Source organism: Artemia franciscana, chromosome 3 (genome assembly GCF_032884065.1).
Source record: "Artemia franciscana chromosome 3, ASM3288406v1, whole genome shotgun sequence".
NCBI lineage: Eukaryota > Metazoa > Arthropoda > Branchiopoda > Anostraca > Artemiidae > Artemia > Artemia franciscana.
In genome coordinates this window covers 55897792-55915900 of record NC_088865.1, presented here as the reverse complement: position 1 = coordinate 55915900, position 18109 = coordinate 55897792, and the positions used below count along the sequence as shown (strand labels likewise).

At 32.9% G+C, this 18109-nt stretch overlaps 1 protein-coding gene and 1 long non-coding RNA gene across 2 annotated transcripts in view; one reads left to right on the top strand and one right to left on the bottom strand.

Annotated features, from left to right (window-relative positions):
- The window catches only part of LOC136025439 (fibrillin-2-like), a gene marked incomplete at its 5' end in the record, with an annotated part of 51994 nt that overhangs the window by 15355 nt on the left and 18530 nt on the right, over nucleotides 1-18109 (bottom strand). The window contains 3 exon segments of the mRNA XM_065701468.1: nucleotides 3797-3932; nucleotides 6620-6894; nucleotides 13561-13721. Of these exon segments, the coding sequence (XP_065557540.1) occupies nucleotides 3797-3932; nucleotides 6620-6894; nucleotides 13561-13721 (572 nt within the window).
- Nucleotides 7124-11852, top strand: LOC136025441 (uncharacterized). Its single transcript, XR_010617105.1, has 2 exons — nucleotides 7124-7359; nucleotides 11586-11852. It is a non-coding gene; the product is annotated as an uncharacterized LOC136025441 (long non-coding RNA).

Sequence of the window (18109 nt, the reverse complement as noted above, 5' to 3'; positions counted from 1 at the left end):
AGCTCTTCCTTTAAATGAAAAATTGAGCTTATTTTCAAAAGTTCATTCTAAGTTCGTTCTTATTTTAAGAAAAGTTTATTCTAAGCTCTTGGCATTGATTTTCTGTCAAAATCTTTCCATCCCTTTAGTTACTTTTTACTACTTAAAAGAAACTAAGTGCCAGAGAAATCGTGTTAATCCTCTGACAAAATCATATTCCACCAATCTGGGACGTTACCAGTCAATTTAATACTGACAATATATAATTTTAACATCGAAGAGTGGGAGGTTTATGGGGGGGGGAAGGGGTAGCCTCAATAATATCTTGAATATGCTCTGGCAAAAAAAAAATCGTGAATGAAAGTAAAGATCTACATTAAAAATTGAGGTGAACAAAAATTTTCTATTCTAAGATGAACTTGACTTGAAGATCTTTTTCAGACTATGCCGATTTAATCTAAAAAGTTAATTACGTAGTTCATATAAATGTAAAGGAAAACTTTATTTACCCTGGGATTAACTCTAATCATTTATCATTTCAAACAAAAAAACAAGCCTTAGACTAGAACTTAGAACTTAGACACTAGAACTTTCAATTTCCGTCCACATGAGCCGCCTCCCGATCTTATAGGACCATTATTTTAATACGAGCGCCCCTGGAAAAAATATACACGTATCCATGGTCGGTCTTCAGGAAAATTCCACATTTGTGAATATAGGAGCTTGAAACTTCTACAGTATGGTTGTCGGGTACACTGAATCTGATGGTGTGATTTTCATTCAGATTTCCGTGAATTTTAGGACGGGTTTTCATCTTATTTCAAAAATTATGCAAATATTCTCAAGCTCATAACGTTTGATGGTTACCACCAAACTAGACGAATCTCATATTTTGGAATTGATTCCTTTGATGCATCTATTGATATCAAAATTCCAGTTTTTAGAGTTTCGGTTACTATTGATCCAAGTCCCTCCTTACTAACAGTTCGTTACCACGAACTGTTTGATACGTTACCAAAAGTTAAAAGTTTCCATTTACTGTTTGCTTCGATATAAAATGTAAACAAAACGTCTAAACTAACTAAAAAAACAAATTAAATTCTACAAACTTGCTGCAAATATCAGATAATGGTATTTTGAAAATGCTGATTAAAAGATTTAACAGCGTATATTTTTTTGTCAAAAGATGTTTCAGAGAATACAGGGTAAATTTTTTTGTCCTCTCCTCAACGCCTCGCTCTTTATGCTAAAATTTTTTATTGTTTTAAAAAGTAGAGCTGTGAGAAGGAGTCAAACTTTAGCGGAAAGAGCGAGGCGTTGAGGAGGGGACAACCTCTTTCATATACGGAATAGTTTCTGTTCGTTTAAAGTTTTATTGTGGCTCCTTACTCTTTTTTTTTATTTAATAATAACTAGAGTTCAAATTTGTTTTCCAGAAAAAAATGTCTCTGTGATTTTTTCTATTTTAAAGTTTTTATTTTGCAAATTTCATGCTTTTTGTCCAAGTCAAATCCCTTAGCCTCGAAGTTCACCTTTTATAAATCAAATAACTTTCAACGCTGATGTGCTTTCATATTATTTTGTCAAAAACCTCTGAAAAATTTCGGTATCTCTAATAAAGGCTAGGGAAATAATACGAACAACCTCATTTTGAAACAAAAGTTCCAATATTTTGGATTTTTACCATAATTTTAAGTTTTGATATTCATTTTTTGGACAGCCTATGCCATGAAACGTAATCAAAAAGAGATACACACTTCTATATCCGTGAATAATTCGTGGACTAATAATGAAAAGTTTACTCCATGAACTGTTTCAAGGACGTTCGTTAATTTCAGTAGTAGAGCATAAATTATAAATATCTGTAAAAACTAAAACAATTCGGATTAGTGTGTGACGATTGTTTCGTTCACACCGAACTTACTCCAGAAGTTTTCTATTTACACATTGACCTTACCAATAATTAAATAAAAAGACAAGTTGTTTCAGCTAAAAGTAAGGAGCAACATTAAAACATGAAACGAGCAGTAATTACTACGTATATGAGATGGTTACTCCTCCAAACCACCTCGCTCTTTACGCTAAAGCCTTTTAATTCTTTAAAAAAAAGCTTCTTATTGTTCTAATTACAAAAACATAGTTATTTCAGAAGTCGTTCAAAAAAGAATTGGGACTGCATTCAAACTTTAGCGTAAAGAGTGAGGTGGTTTGGAGGAATAACCCCCTCATATACATAATAATTTCTGATTGTTTTAAGTTATACAGTTGATCCTTACTTTCAGTTGGAAAACACTTGTTTTTTTTATTTAATTCCTGATCTTTTTTTTCAAACATCTGGCTACTCCTCCACAGAAAAATCCCTCCTCTCCAAGAATTTATTCTCTAGACAATTCAATCCTGGTGAAAATTTGCCCCGGACCATTACCCTTAACATCTTCACGCGTAAAATTGAGTCGGCAATGAGAAAACAAGGCATAAGAAGAATTTGTATAGGAATTCAGGCAAATTCCCCCAGTTTAAAATTTCTCCTGAAAAATTAAATCCCAGGAAACTTCCCTCTCCATGGAAAATTATTCCCGTGGAAAATATGAAAAGCAGATAATTCCACTCCCTCCCCTGAAAAATGTATGCATACTTCCCAATAACAAACGGTATGCATAAACATGGGCAAATTTTCATTTTTAATACATTTCCTTAGGGGCTTTGGGAGGGCCATAATATTAACAATGGCATAGTTATTTGGCCTTTCAATTATGCTGAACAAAATACTATCTCAAAATTTTGATCAGATGACCTAGAGGAAAAAATGGGGTGATACGGTCAGCCCTGGAAAAAAAACAACAAAAATAGCAAACAAATAAAGACGCATCCGTGATCATTCTTCTGGCAAAAAAAAAACAAATTTCACATTTTTTAGACAGGTGCTTGAAACCTCTGCAGCAGGGTTCCATGATACTCTGATTCTTGTGGTGTGATTTTTATCAACATTCTATGAATTTTAAGGGGCGTTTCTCCCTTTTTTCAAAAATCAGGCTAATTTCTCAGGCCCGTAACCTTTGAAATCAGCATGAAACTTCAATTCGTTATATACATCTATTGGTATAAAAATTTTGTTTTTTAGAGTTTTGGCTACTATTGAGCCGGGTATCTCCTGACTTGCAGTTTGTTACCACGAACAAAAGTTTTTAGGCCAAATTCTAAAATTTTTTTAGTTATAACATAGTTTTCATTCATTTAAATCTGATACTTTAGCCTCTGCAGAATTTATTGTCTCGTCCCTATAGATTGTTTCTTATTTTTAACATTCTAAAATTAATTAAATTCAGTAATTAAATTTGTTAAAGTAATTAAATTACTTTTATTTTTATAGAAATGTGATGCAGATATAGGAAAAATGAAAATTTTGGATTCAATTTTCTTAAAGAGTACTTATTACCAAATAATTGATTTAATAAAATTAAAATGACAAAATGGTTATAAGCGTTATATCATTTATTTGAAAGTTTTCATTCCTAAGATTTCTGCGCCAGGGGCAAGTATTCCTCTGTCCCTCCCCTTAAAACCTCCTTTACTCATGGATCAAAATTGCTGCAACACCTCACGTGGCACTAGACGTCTAATTTAAATAATAAATGGAGGAATCAGATAGCCTAGGAACTTACTGAGGGCGTTTTTTAATTGAGCAGATTACTTAAGATGTTATCTTACTATTGCCATTTCGAGTTCAATGTTTGCTCAGAGTTCAATATGTGCCAATTAAAAAAAAAATAAGTGTTCATGGTCTTTCTGCACATGAAGAAAATCGATTTAACCTTACCAACAAATGCATATGTCTTCTGTGATCTTTGCTGTCTATAAGGTGATGGAATTGAGGGGAAAAATCGCCCTGTCGCTGCGGGCCCTTTGGAAAACCCTTGAATTTGACCAACAGCGTCTTTGAATACTGCTTTGATCTGCAAGGTATATACTTCGTCAAAACCGGATATAGTTTTTTTCTTATTTAAATTTGCAGAAAGCAAATGATTTTACAAAATCAAAACTAGTTAAAATATTCATACTGTATATGTGTTCATTAAAACATCCTTTTGAAAGACTTATTATTAGTAAAATGGGTTGAAAAAAGGCATTTTATTACAGATAATGAAAAAATGAAATTGCAATTACCAAAGATTTATGGGTGACCAGTTAGAACTTTTAGCCCTGGTCCAACCGACTCATCTGGTGGGTTCTTCGTAGACTCTACCGTTCCATACAAATCAAATAACTGAGTTAATTGTTGAACACAAGATATTCGTCTTACAGAACAAAATTAACTAGTAGAATTTAAAGTAAACAAACCAGAATTGCACATAAATGAGGCTGGAGTATATATTGTTTTCTGTGTGAAATTAAAGTGCTAGTGGCCGATTAGCATATTCCTATATACAATTACTTCTTAAATTCAGTTACTCTAAGAAGTAACTGAAGCTTGGTTTCATCAGCAATTCTCATGGTTCGGATATAAGCTATATTGGTCAAGAGTGTACGCATAATTTACCTTGCTACTTCATCGTAAAATACGTTAAGCTCCACATGGGCTTATATTGCATATAGTTTTACTTGAATGTGACACAATTTTCACAGAGCAAAAAAAACTTCATCACTGATAAGGCTTGGCCTCCTCTTCCTTAAATAAAAATTATATGTCCGTGCCCCTCCCTTCTTCCCTGAAATCGCCCTGAAAGTCTCAAGTTAATCCCTAAGCATTACCAAAAACTTCCAGATAATATATTTGAAATTTGGAGCCCCATGACAACTTTTGATTTAATCAGGTAAACTTGTCATTTAAGAAGTATACCCTCGGAAAAATATTGGACATCTTGACCTACCGAATAATCCCTAATATTTTTAAATAGACAAAACAGCCAAGACTAAATATGGCCGCCATTTTTTATTACAACCCATACATGGTTAATACTGGAGTAAGGGATTTTGTCGAGCTCAATAACTTACTGAGTAGACCTTCCAACAATTCTAAGTAAAATCTTTGCGTTAAAATTTATATAAGACACCATAAGGGGTTGTTCTAGGGCTAAAAGGGGCACCGCAGGAAGCCAGTTGTCCTTCTTTCACCTAAAACTTTTTAAGGGGGGGCATGCAGTTTTTAGTCTTTTCCAAGTTCCCAAGTTTTGTGACAAACTCTTCAATATAATGCAATGGGGGAAAAGTTTTATAAAGAATAAAAGGCACATGTCTCATTCATTGGGTCAGGATTACCTTTTAACCTCTTAAAGATGCAAAGATGTATATTAAATCATTTTAAATATGCACTGAAAGTAAAGTAGCCAAGAAGTAGTTGAAAATTAAATAAGGACTTATATAGCTTGATGGTCTTTCTGAGTTATACAGAGAGTAAAAAAAAGAAAAAAAAATGACCGAACGAAAGAAAGGAAAAAATAAGCAGATAGTGGAATAAAAAAAGCTTCCGATTTCAGTAAAAAAAAATAGTATTACTCTAAAAAACTGCACATTAGAAGAAATTTGTAAGTGTAAAATGAAACACAATGTTATTAGCCATTGTATTTTCTCTTTACTCATTTTGTGGGATCTTTGCATTTATTTTGACCAATTATACAATTTAGAATATCTGGAATTAGTTTTCCTTCCTCTTTTATCTTTATTCTCTAAATACTTGATTCTTGTTTCATGTTCTCTGTTCTTCTGTCTGCTTTTTGCTGCTCAAAAAGGCTCTTAAAGAATAGGTTCTTTCCATTTCGGTAACTGTCTTTTATCAAGGCTTAATCAATTTTAACACATGTTTAACTATTGTGATCGTAAATAAGTAGTTTACTTAATTTAAAATTAAGATTAAAAATTAAATTTTTAAGCCTTAGTGGTGAAAAGACTGAAATTTCTGAAAATGAATTTGAATTGGCAAAAGACACCTTCTAGAGACCAAGAAGTAACACAAATTTCCGGTATTTTTAAAATAAAAAAATGAAAATAAATTTAAAACATTTCGCTAAATTACACTAAATCACACCAAATCATCCTTACTGAACCCTACTAAACCACATTAATTTAACATACACTAATGCTGTATATATCTTTGGATTTGTGTTACAGCTATTATCTTCATTCTCTAGGTGCTCTCTATTATTCTGTTTTCTTGTGTCCTGTGAAAAGACTCTTAAAACAGAACAGAAGGATCTACGTATCATTGGCAAAATAAATGTTCTTTCATTAGACGAATTACGTTTGTTTCGACATTTCTAATTTATATTTATTACTTGGTGTTTTAAACCATAATTTGAATTAAATTACAAATAGGAATTATATCAGCTTTCGTACCGCCTATGTGTGCGTAATTTGTTACTATTTCCAAAGATAAGATTAATGGTTTTTAATTGTATTCTTATTTGCCCATTTTCTTGAAATTTAATAGGCTCAGCAGCCCACTGAATTATTTCAAGTTGCAATATGCCCCACTATAATAAAATATCAGACATACCACACAATTTATATTATGTCCCTTTCTCCTGCATCAGGAGGAGGGGATATAAATGTATTACCCCCACCCTAATCACCACCACTAGACTAAGAAAGAATAAAAATGACAGACATTAATGATTTGAATAGTAAAAAACCTGTGTTATCTTACAAATTTTTCGGCATCCTTTTTCAGCTTTAAGAAGGCGAGAGAGTTAGGATCTGATAAATCCTCTGTCCAATTTGTGAGTGATGTTAGAGGAATGGTGATGTTATACACTTTGTCTTTGCCAGGCTGAATTCTAGAACAACTTCCATTGGCTCTTCTTACAAAGGGAAAGAAACACTTGCATTCGTAGCCTTCTTTATTCAGTGCTTTTACGCACTTGCTTTTGTCCGAATCACACGGGTTTGATGAGCATGGATCAGCAATCTCAATGGGATTAGCTGAAATAAATTTATTATTAATAAAATTGGCTAAAAGGATTAGATTAGATATTCTGACATCAAAGATATCAAGAGAAAAATTGCGAGTATAATTCTTTTTTTAGCTAAAAAAGCTGAACTTTTCGACTGTCGGTTCTCTGCTGATATTAATACAATAAAACAAGCTAAGTGTACTATTCACTCAACAGAGAGTTCACTTAATTTTTCTTGAATTTTTTTTCCCTCAAAAATTTTTTGTCAATAGCAACAACTTGCACAAAATACTATGAAGTAGTAAGTTTTAGATGGTTAAATGTTTTCTAGCCGTTGTTCGTGTCTCCTGGCTTGAGAAGCCAAACTACTTGTCTAGGAACTGTTTCTTCTAAAGTGCTAACAGTTTTATTCAAGTTGATCAGCAATATTTGGCTGTTTAAGCAGCTTCACTTAAAGATATATGGCAGAGCAAAACTGATCATTAACTATTAGGTAAGATATTAGTATATCTTCCATTGGGTGGGGGGGGGTTCGATCTAAAGCCTGAAGAAGTACATTTTCTGGTTCCAATGCAAGGTTTTGCATGATAAATATTACAAATCATCATGGACAGGGGATTTACCACCTATTTCTCCTTCTCTGGAACGATATTTTTAGACTGATTCACATTATGGATATCTAAGGGTGGTACAGCTCAGAAACAGGAGAAGGGCTAAAATTATTAATACTAAAAGAAAAAACATGATTAAATATTTTTGGAACATTGAAACATTTGGAAACCATATTAAACAAAGTTGAAATTTAGTTAGCGGTACTTAAATGTATAGCCAACTTCTTCATATCTCCAAAATATGCTTAAATATCATATGTTATGAATAAACCCAGATGAGTCCCAGCTCTTGAAAAACTATCACGAAGAAAATAGTTATACGAGGAAACTGAAATATTTGCATAGTGAGGGTTGGCAGCCTTCCTCAGATTCTATGTAAAATTTAATTTTCAGTTAAAAATACACTAAATTTTAACTAACAATAAGTTTTATTTAAGTAACTTTGGAAAGGAACAGCAAAACTTTTAACACCAGGAAACAATCCTGTTTTCCAGAAGGGGTTACGATTCTCCTACGATTCGTTTGTGTAATTATCGTTTATTTACTTAATTTTAAGACATGAGGTTGCAAAGCAGTAATTTCAAATAAATTAAGAAAATCTGTCGAATAAAGAAAATAAACTCTTTCTTCTTGTTTATCCTTCACAGAATCCTCCACAGATTTCACAGTTTATCCTTGACATTTTACAGGATTTGTATTCTTCTGGGACTCTTTTCTTCCAACTGCAGATTTTGTTTACGATTCGATGTAATTCTCACCATACTAGCACTACCATACTAACCGTTCTAACATACACCATACTAACAGTAGAATTATTATTAGTACTAGAATTAATAGTAATAGCCTTAGCTGTATTGGCAGTAGTAAAAGTAGAAGGAGTAATAATATTAGCAGTTGTAACAGTATGAGTAGAAGTCGTAGCATTATGACGCAAATATTGTCTTTTGGCTATTTCAACAGCGTAGTTGAACATCCCTCTCAACAAGTCCTGGAAGCTACAACTTAATACAATTAGCCGTTGCTATGAAATTACTGATATTTCAATTTGATAACCATTTTATTCATATAATTCTTCAAATTTCATCTTAATGTTCTTAGCATTTCAGGCAGCTGAAATAAAGGTAGTTTTTGAAGTAGTAGTAACATTATTAAATGTAGCACTGGCATTACTATTAGTAATAGCGTTCACGTTTTTTCGTTTGGTCAAATGATCTCGCCATTTAAGCACTCTCAGACAGTTCCAACTTAATACCCAAATCCATTCTTGAAATACGCTCTTTGTAGAATGTGCATGCACATAGTGTCTTTTAATTAAGTTTAAATTTCCCCTCAAAATTTTAAATGGAATAGTGTGCTAGCAGTAGTAGTAGTGGCAGAAATAATAGTGATGACTGGTGTAGCATTAGTAGTAGCGAAAAAGCGAGGGATTGCGAAGGGGAAAACTCATATTATATACGGAGTAATTTCTGTTCGTTTTAAGTTTTAATGTCGCTCCTTACTTTCAGTTAAAAAAACTAGTTTTTTTATTTAATTTCTGAAAGTTTTTGAATTAATGCATGTTTGATTTCGGCTCTCCGCACATAAAATATTAAAATGGAAGAAATGGTTAATTTGGAAGAAATAGAAAACCTGTCTAACATATGTGACTGACATAACCGGACTGGATCTGCTCTCTTTGGTGGAGTTGGGGGGGGGGGGGTAATTCTGAAAAATGAGGTATTTGTAACTTACGAACGGGTCACAAGATCTTAATGAAATTTGATATTAAGAAGGATATTGTGCTTTAAAGCTCTAATTTTAAATTCTGATCAGATTCTGTGACATTGGGGGGAGCTGGAGGGGGAAACAGGAATTCTCGGAAAACGTGAAAATTGGGGTATTTTTATCTTACGAATAGGTGATCGGATCTTAATGAAACTTGATATATATAGAAGGATCCTATGTCTCAGATGCTCCATTTTTGACTCAAATTGGATCCGGGGACATAGGGGTTGGAGAAGGGAAACAGAAATCTTGGAAAACGCATAGAGTGGAGAGATCAGGATGAAAGTTGATGGGAAGAATAAGCACAATTTCTAGATACGTGATTGACGCAATTTAAATGATACGTTCTCTCTGGAGGAGCTGGGGGGGGGTGTTAATTTGGAAAAAATGGAAAAAATTGAGGTATTTTTAACTTAAAAACGGGTGACCAGATCTTAATGAAATTTGATATTTAGAAGGAATTCATGTCTAAAAGCTTTTATTTCAAATCCCGACCAGATCTGTTGACATTGGGGGGGGGGGGGTTGGAGTGGTAATTCTTGGAAAACGCTTGGAGTGGAGGAATCGGGATGAAGCTTGGTGGATAAAATAAACAAATATCGTAGATACGTGATTGAAGTAACCGTAATGGATTCACTCGCTTTGGGGGAGTCGGGGGTGGGGTTCGGTGCTTTGGTGAGTTTGGTGCTTTTGGGCGTGCTAGGATAATGAAAATTAGTAGGCGTGTCAGGGAGCTGCACAAATTGACTTGATAAAGTCGTTTTCCCAAATGCGACCATCTGGGGGGCTAAAGGGAAAGGAAAAATTAGAAAAAATGATGTATTTATAACTTACGGGTGGGTGATCGGATCTTAATGAATTTTGATATTTAGAAGGACATTTTGACTCAATCCTCTTATTTTAAATCCTGACCGGCATTAAGTCTCTGAATTTCCTTATAAATCAATCTATTGATTCTTAGAATTTTTTAGAGCTCGTAGCATATGAGCTCTTGGCTCTTAGCTCTTCTTGCCTCGTCACAAGTGCCATATGAGCTCTTAGCTCTTGTGTTTTTTTTTAGAAAATACTTAGCTCAATAGATGGGAGAACTTTGGGTGATGGAGTTGTTAAGGGAGGACAATCTCTACGAAGAAAACTCCTCTGAAGCTGAAAACTTTACCCTCAGTACAGTAAACAATAATAAAGCAAATAAACTATGATAAAGCAAACATTAATGAGATTTTGTTACAAAGGAGGTGTTTTTATGTATCCTGTGGTCCCAAAAAACATGTGTTGAAGTTTCGAAACCTATTTTCCTGTCTAAATAGGCCTTCAAACTGTGTGCCTAACTTAACTTCGAGCTGTTTAAGTGTAATATAAACTGTGTGCTCAAGTTTAGATTAAATCATAAAGAAAGAGGGAGAAAGAATTTCATATTGCAATTTCGTAAAAAAGTAAACTGATAGATGTGATTTGTATATTTTTAACAGAATTAAAGAAAAATCTAAAACCACATTGGTCAAATATTAATCGTAAGGAACATAGTAAAAAAAATATTTGAAAACGCAAGGGTTATTTTTAGTTGGTTCTTTTCATCATTTTCGATGAGATATATCTTTCATTTGGAACCTTCTACAAATGTCTGGTATGTAAATCTACATATAATATTCCCACACCTAAGCCAAATGCCGATCCAATAAGTTTGGGCTGATCCCTTCCTCCCTTCCTATCCCTTCCCATTCCATTTACCATCCCTTCCTACATTTGGAAATATTACGAAACTTTTTCAGACATTTACTTTTTCAGTACTAGGAGTCAAATGACCCTTTAGGAGACTACCAATATGGATATTACCAAAAGCGCTCAACTTTTGAATGCTTAATAGCCCGACAAAGGTATGAGTTTAGATCTGACAATGTTCTGGTGGCTTTCGCAGATAATAGCACCATAAATACTTTGGTTAAAAATGAGTCTGGTCTATGACTGAACCTGACATTTGTTTTTGAGCGTGTTTTGTCGTGGTTTAAAATATATTATCTTGTATTGAACGTTTCAAAATAAAGCTTCTTATCTTTTCTGGTAATTTTTTTCCTAGTGTAAAATGAATCTGGCCTTCTCGGGGAAAAAAGGGCCCGTTTAAGGTCCGTTTGGGACCTTAAAGAGATTGTGTTGGTTATTAGTCCAGAAGAGTTTAGCTTACGGGGTTAAAATAAAAATTTAAATTTCGTAATATCTATATTTATATAGATATATAACAATCTATATTTATGTATATAGATATATAAACCTTATATTCATTAGCACAATGTCGATGTAATTTTTTTGGTATTTTTGGTGTAATTTAATCATTATTTTTATATTTTAGTATCATGAAGAATGAGCAGCTGGCTGGGAATTGGCCTGTGGTGGTGAGATTCATAATATTTGGAAGATGCAAGCATTGTGGTTTGGTAGTTCACGATGCGTGGCCTCAAAGTTATTATTAAAATACATGCTGGTGCTCACATTACGATTTATTTTATATATTTTCCTTTCTTATCTATTTTTCTGGCTATTTAACCTTTCAGTGGGAGGGGCTTATGCATTTTTGTATGTTTTGTGATCATTTATATTTGAGTAAATGAATTCTGGACACGAGGTGTAGTTCGAACTTCTGGTAATAGATTACAACATCAGATAATTGTTATAAAGCATTGCTAAGACTTTCAGTAGATTATGGAATCGTATCCAACTGAAGTAACTTTGCCCATGCAGTGTTACAGAATCGCTGTTAAAGGTTATTGAGGGCTTTCCCTCAGATTGTTCACTGCTGGTTTTCCTTGATGGGTTTACTTCTTTCTAACATCCAAGGAAAGTAGGCGTATCCGAAGGTAGTATATTTGGACCTATGCTTTTCAGCCTTTAAGCGAATGACATAAGAAATTGTCTAGTGAGCTGTCTGTATAAGTTTACCGATGACGCCATGACACATACAGTCATACCAAAACATTAAGATACGGTGCAAGCCTCATTGCCCCTTTAGACAGATTTTTTGGCAACCTGAAAGTGGTCTGATGCCTAGATGGTTAGCTTTGATGAACTGAAAAGAAAACTCCCGATGACCTCCCGATCAAATGTGCAATACACACACCCCAACTTCATCTTCATGAACGAAGCTATAAAGATATCCGGCAAGCTTCGGCAAACAATGGTTCATTTTGTAGAAAAATAGAGAGATAATGGCTCTAAAGTTGTTTTCAAGTCTGTCACTGAGTATCGGGATAAATAACAAAATGGTTAAACATTTTTTTTGTGCTTGTAGGAATAAGATAAAAAAAAGGAGGTGAGTTAATAACTTAGTTATTTTTAACCCTTTTCAATTTTCTATTAATAATATTCTCGATAAGTTTAATGGGGTAGCTACTAAAGAATAAATAACCCCTAACAATGTTCAATTGAGAGACTACATGATCGCGCGAAAATATTCTCAGAACTTTGTCGACTAGTGCGATAATTCCTGTTTTCTTAAATATTTTTAAAACATATTTTTCTTTGTCGGACACAAGTGTATCTAGTGCATAGCGAATTTAGTCACTGTATTCGAAAATAAAGTTTTACTACCAAATTGGTTTGGAACACGTTCGATAAATGAAATACAAATGTCAATTGACTGTATTTGTTGCATTCTGTAATGTTTTCAAGAAAGTTATCTTTTTAATTTAACCCTTCAAGAAGTAAAGCAATAATAATGTGATTAATTTTTTTGTTACTTATCTACGAGGATGAGTTATTAATCAGCTTCTGTTTAGCAGCAAGACACTAGAAAGTTCTTGATCCTTTAACTTATTAAAATCTTTCGACAATCTAAGGCACCACTTAGTCACAACGAAGTCTTCAAGACTTAGTGATGCCTCCTTATGAACAATATTTAACATCCATAGGATCATTCTATGGGATATTTCGTCATACTGACTTTATATTTATGACTCAAAAAATTATTACGATGGAGTGTCAATCCATAACAAATGAAATAATCAAGAACAGGGCTTAAGATGGTCCATTGATACATGCAAAACTTTTAAAATCAAGATCAAACTTTAAGTTGAATCAATTTTACCCAGTGACAATTGCATTTGTAGTCATGGTGTTTTTTTTTGTTTTTTTTTGTTTTGTTTTTTTGTTTTTTTAATAAGCGTATTCTGGCTAGGATATTCCTTAAGCCATACACCGCAGGATGTCTCTAAAGCTCAAAAACTATGTTTTGGAGCACAGTTGACATAAATTTTACTATTTTTTTTAGCTTTCTTAGACCAAATAAAATATAAGGAAAAAACTAAGTTTTTATAAAAAATGTTGCTTACGAACACATCCATCATCATTGGCATAAATAAATTCAGTTGAGCAGTTACATGTAAAGTAGCCATAGAAGTCGTTACATACTGCATTTTTGTCTCCATATTTGTCACAAGGATCGTTTAAACAATCATCATCGTCTTGGCAAATGCTGTATTGTTCACGAAATCTTAAAACAGAAAAGCTTAATCAGTTAGTTCATAAATATGAATTTTATAAAGAAAAAACAGTTGACTCATTACCTTGAAAGTAAAGTACAAATGTCATACTGAGATGCTCATTTCTTTAGAAGAAAAGCTTCTGAACCTCTACAATTTCGGAAATTGAATTTGCCTTTTACGATTATGAAATTTAGGACAAGAGAATAAATTAGGGAAACTGTCAGATTAAGTTAAAAAAAAATTATAATTTCATCCCTTCGCAAAACAATGATCTGTTATTGTGCTTATTGCTTATTGTTAATGTAAAAGATGAAGTGCCATGACATTTTCTATAATAGTAATATAGAAACTAGCAAGTAGTATTGGAATTTAGTCTATGTAAAAAAAAAAAAAAAAAAAAAAAATCATTACCAAAGCTACATTTTCGTACTCCAACCTTCGTCCTTCTTGTACTTGTAATATATTCCTGTGATTGGTTTCTGCTGCCTGTTTTGGTTGTCAATGTTAATAATCATATACCCTACACAATTCATAGTTGTATCTACATGAGCCTAAGGGAACCGGAATTTTTGAATTTTATTAGGGAGCCATGTAGCTCTGAATGGATTTTCTGTAACCAAGACTGTTAAACAATCGAGCCAGAAATCCAAAATAGAACCATCTAAAAACAGAGAATAATCCTACTGAGGGCTTTTTCCTCTGAACAAATTTGATTAAGCTAAACAATTTTTTAATAATGAAGTGTTGCATGAAAGTAACCAAAACTAAAAGTGTTGAATTCACTTTTGCTAAAACATATTAATTGAAGATTCCAAAGTAGCTAAAGATCCTATAGCTTCTAAAAACTATATATATACCCTTAAAGTGTCACAGGCGTTGCTGGCAGCTGACAGTGACAACACTGTCTAAATGTATTTGCAATCTATTCATGTTGAACAGTTATTATGTAGAATGTATTCATAACATCAATACGAGATTGAATAGTCACAATACAGCTGTCACGAGAATGAAGGATCATTGGATCTTTGTAAGGAAAGAGGGGTTTTGAAACCTAAAAAGTTAACTTTTTGTCAAACAGTTCGTGGTAACAAACTGTAGTAAGGAGCGACCCGGCTCAATAGTAACCAAAAATCTAAAAAATGGAATTTTGATGCAAATAGTTACATCAAAAGAATTGCATTTTAATGCTGATTTAAAATATATAAATTTCATCAAGATTAGTCTTACCCGTCAAAAGTTGCGAGCCTGAGAAAATTTGCCTCATTTCAGAAAATAGGGGGAAATACCCCCTAAAAGTCATACGATCTTAACGAAAATCACACCATCAGATTCAGCGTATCAGAGAACCTTATTGTAGAAGTCTCAAGCCCTTATCAACAAAAATGTGGAATTTCGCATTTTTTGCCAGAAGACAAATCACGGATGCGTGTTTATTTGTTTTTGTTTTGTTTCTTTTTTCCCAGGGGTGATCGTATCAATTCAGTGGTCCTAGAATTTCGCGAAAGGGCTCATTCTAACGGAAATTAAAAGTTCTAGTGCCCTTTTAAGTGACCAAAAAAATGGAGGGCACCTAGGCCCCCTCCCACGTTCATTTTTTCCCTAAAGTCACCGGATCAAAATTCTGAGATAGCCATTTTATTCACCATAGTCGAAAAACCTAATAGCTATGTCTTTGGGGATGAATTACTCCCCCGCAGTCCCCATGGGAGGGGCTGCAAGTTACAAACTTTGACCTGTGTTTACATATAGTAATGGTTACTGGGAAGTGTACAGACGTTTTCATGTGAAGTTTTTGGTTGGGAGGGGGGGAGTTGGGGGGGGGTTTACGAGGGAGGATCTTTAGATGGAGAAACTTCTCATTGAGGAAGAGGCTTTCAAGGGAGGAGGCGCAGGATTTTCTAGCATTATTAAAAAAAACAAAGAAAAAATAAATATGAACAGTTTTTTCTACTGAAAGTGAGGAGCAGCATTAATACTTAAAACGAACAGAAATTATTACGCATATGAGGGGTTTACCTCCAAGTAATACCTCGCTCTTTACGCTAAATTATTTTTAGCAATTTCAACTATTTATTCTACGGCCTTTGTGATTCAGGGGTCATTCTTAAGGAATTGGGACAAAATTTAAGCTTTAGTGTAAAGACCGAGGTATCGAAGAGGGGTGAGCCCCCTCATATACGCAATAAAACATACGAATATAGAAGTTCGCTACGTAAGTTAATTCGTAAGTTACGTATATTTTTTACTTATGAAAACGTTAGTAAAAAATTAAAAGTTATAGTTACCTTTTTATGTAATCAAAAAATTGGAGGGCAACTAGGCCTCCTCTCTCGCTCCTTTTTTCTCAAAATCTTCCAATTATAACTATGAAAAACCCATTTAGCCCAAAAAATTAATATGCAAATTTCGTTTTAATTATTTATGCGCGGAGAGCCAAGATAAAAAAATGCATTAATTTCAAAACGTCCAGAAATTAAACAAAAAAAAACAAGTTTTTTTTTAAATGAAAGTAAGGAGTGACAGTTATTTAAATTTTTAAGACGTCGAGTTAAGAGAAAAAGTCAAACTTTAGCGTAAAGAGCGAGGCGTTGAGGACGAAAAGCCCCTTTCATATACGGAATAATTTCTGTTTGTTTTAAGTTTTAATGTCGCTTCTTACTTTGATTTAAAAAAACTTGTTTTTTTTTTGTTCTCTGGTAAAGTTTGAAATTTATCCTTAAGCTTAAAATGACATACTCGTTTTCTCTGTATTATCATTTTCGTAATTCTGTAAATAGTAAAGTAGTGTTGTTAGAGGAAATATATATATATATCTATATATATATATATATATATATATATATATATATATATATATATATATATATATATATATATATATATATATATATATATATATATATATATATATATATATATATATATACATATATATATATATATATATATATATATATATATATATATATATATATATATATATATATATATATATATATGCATCCCCACAAGAACTTTCATATACTTATGAATAAAAAAAAATTGTGGATTCATATTACTTGCAATGTCTTATATCAAACAGTTCGTGGTAACGAAATGTGGTAAGGAGTGACATGGCTCAATAGTAATCAAAACCCTAAAAAATGAAATTTTTAAAACAATAGTTTCATCAAAAGAATCGCATTTTAAAGTATTAAAATAATACAATATATTCAATACAAATACAATGTATTAAATACAATGTATTAAATAATACAAAGTATTAAAAGTATTAAAATTATAATACTTGTATTAAAATAATACAAGTTTCATTGAGTTTAGACTTACCCATCATAAGTTACGAACATTTGCCTTATTTTAGAAATAGGGGAAAACACCCCCTAAAAGTCATAGAATCTTAACGAAAATAACACCATCAGATTCAGCGTATCAGAGAACGTTGTTGTAGAAGTTTCAAGCTCCTATCTATAAAAATGTGGAATTTTGTATTTTTTGCCAGAAGGCAGACCACGGATGCGTGTTTATTTGTTTTTTTTTTGGTTTTTTCCCCCAGGGGTGATTTTATCGACCCAGTGATCCTAGAATCTTGCCAGAGGGCTCATTCTAACGGAAATGAAAAGTTCTAGTGCCCTTTTTCAGTGAAAAAATTGGAGGGCACCTAGGCCCCCTCCCACGCTAATTATTTTCCCAAAGTCACCTTACAAATAAAAATAGAGATAGAAATTTTATTCAGCGTAGTCGAAAAACTTTATAACTATGTCTTTGGGGACGACTTACTCCCCCAAATTTCCCGTGGGAGGGGCTACAAGTTACAAGCTTTGACCAGTGCTTACACATAGTAATGGTTATTTGGAAGTATACAGACGTTATCGGGGGATTTTTTAGTTTTAGTTATGAGGGGGATACGTAAGGGGAACTTTTCTTGGTCAAATTTATCATGGGAGAAGAAAATTTTCATGAAGGGAGCGCAGGATTTTCTAGCATAATTTAAAAAAAAAAACAATGAAAAAATAAATATGAAAGTTTTTTCAACTGAAAGTAAGGAGAAAAAGTAAAACCACTTAAAACTAATAGAAATTATTATTCATATGATGGGCTCACCTCCTCCTAATACCTCACTCTTTACGCTAAAGTAGTTTTAGTAATTTCAACTATTTATTCTAAGGCTTTTGTGATTCAGGGGTCATTCTTGAGAAATTGGGACAAAATTTAAGCTTTAGTGTAAAGAGCGAGGTACTGACGAGGGGGCGAACACCCTCATATACGTAATAAAAACATGAGAATACCGAAGTTTTTTTACGTATGCTAATTTTTAAGTTACGTATATCTTTTACTAATAAAAACATTCGTAAAAAATTAAAAGTTCTAGTTGCCTTTCTAAGTAACTAAAAAAACC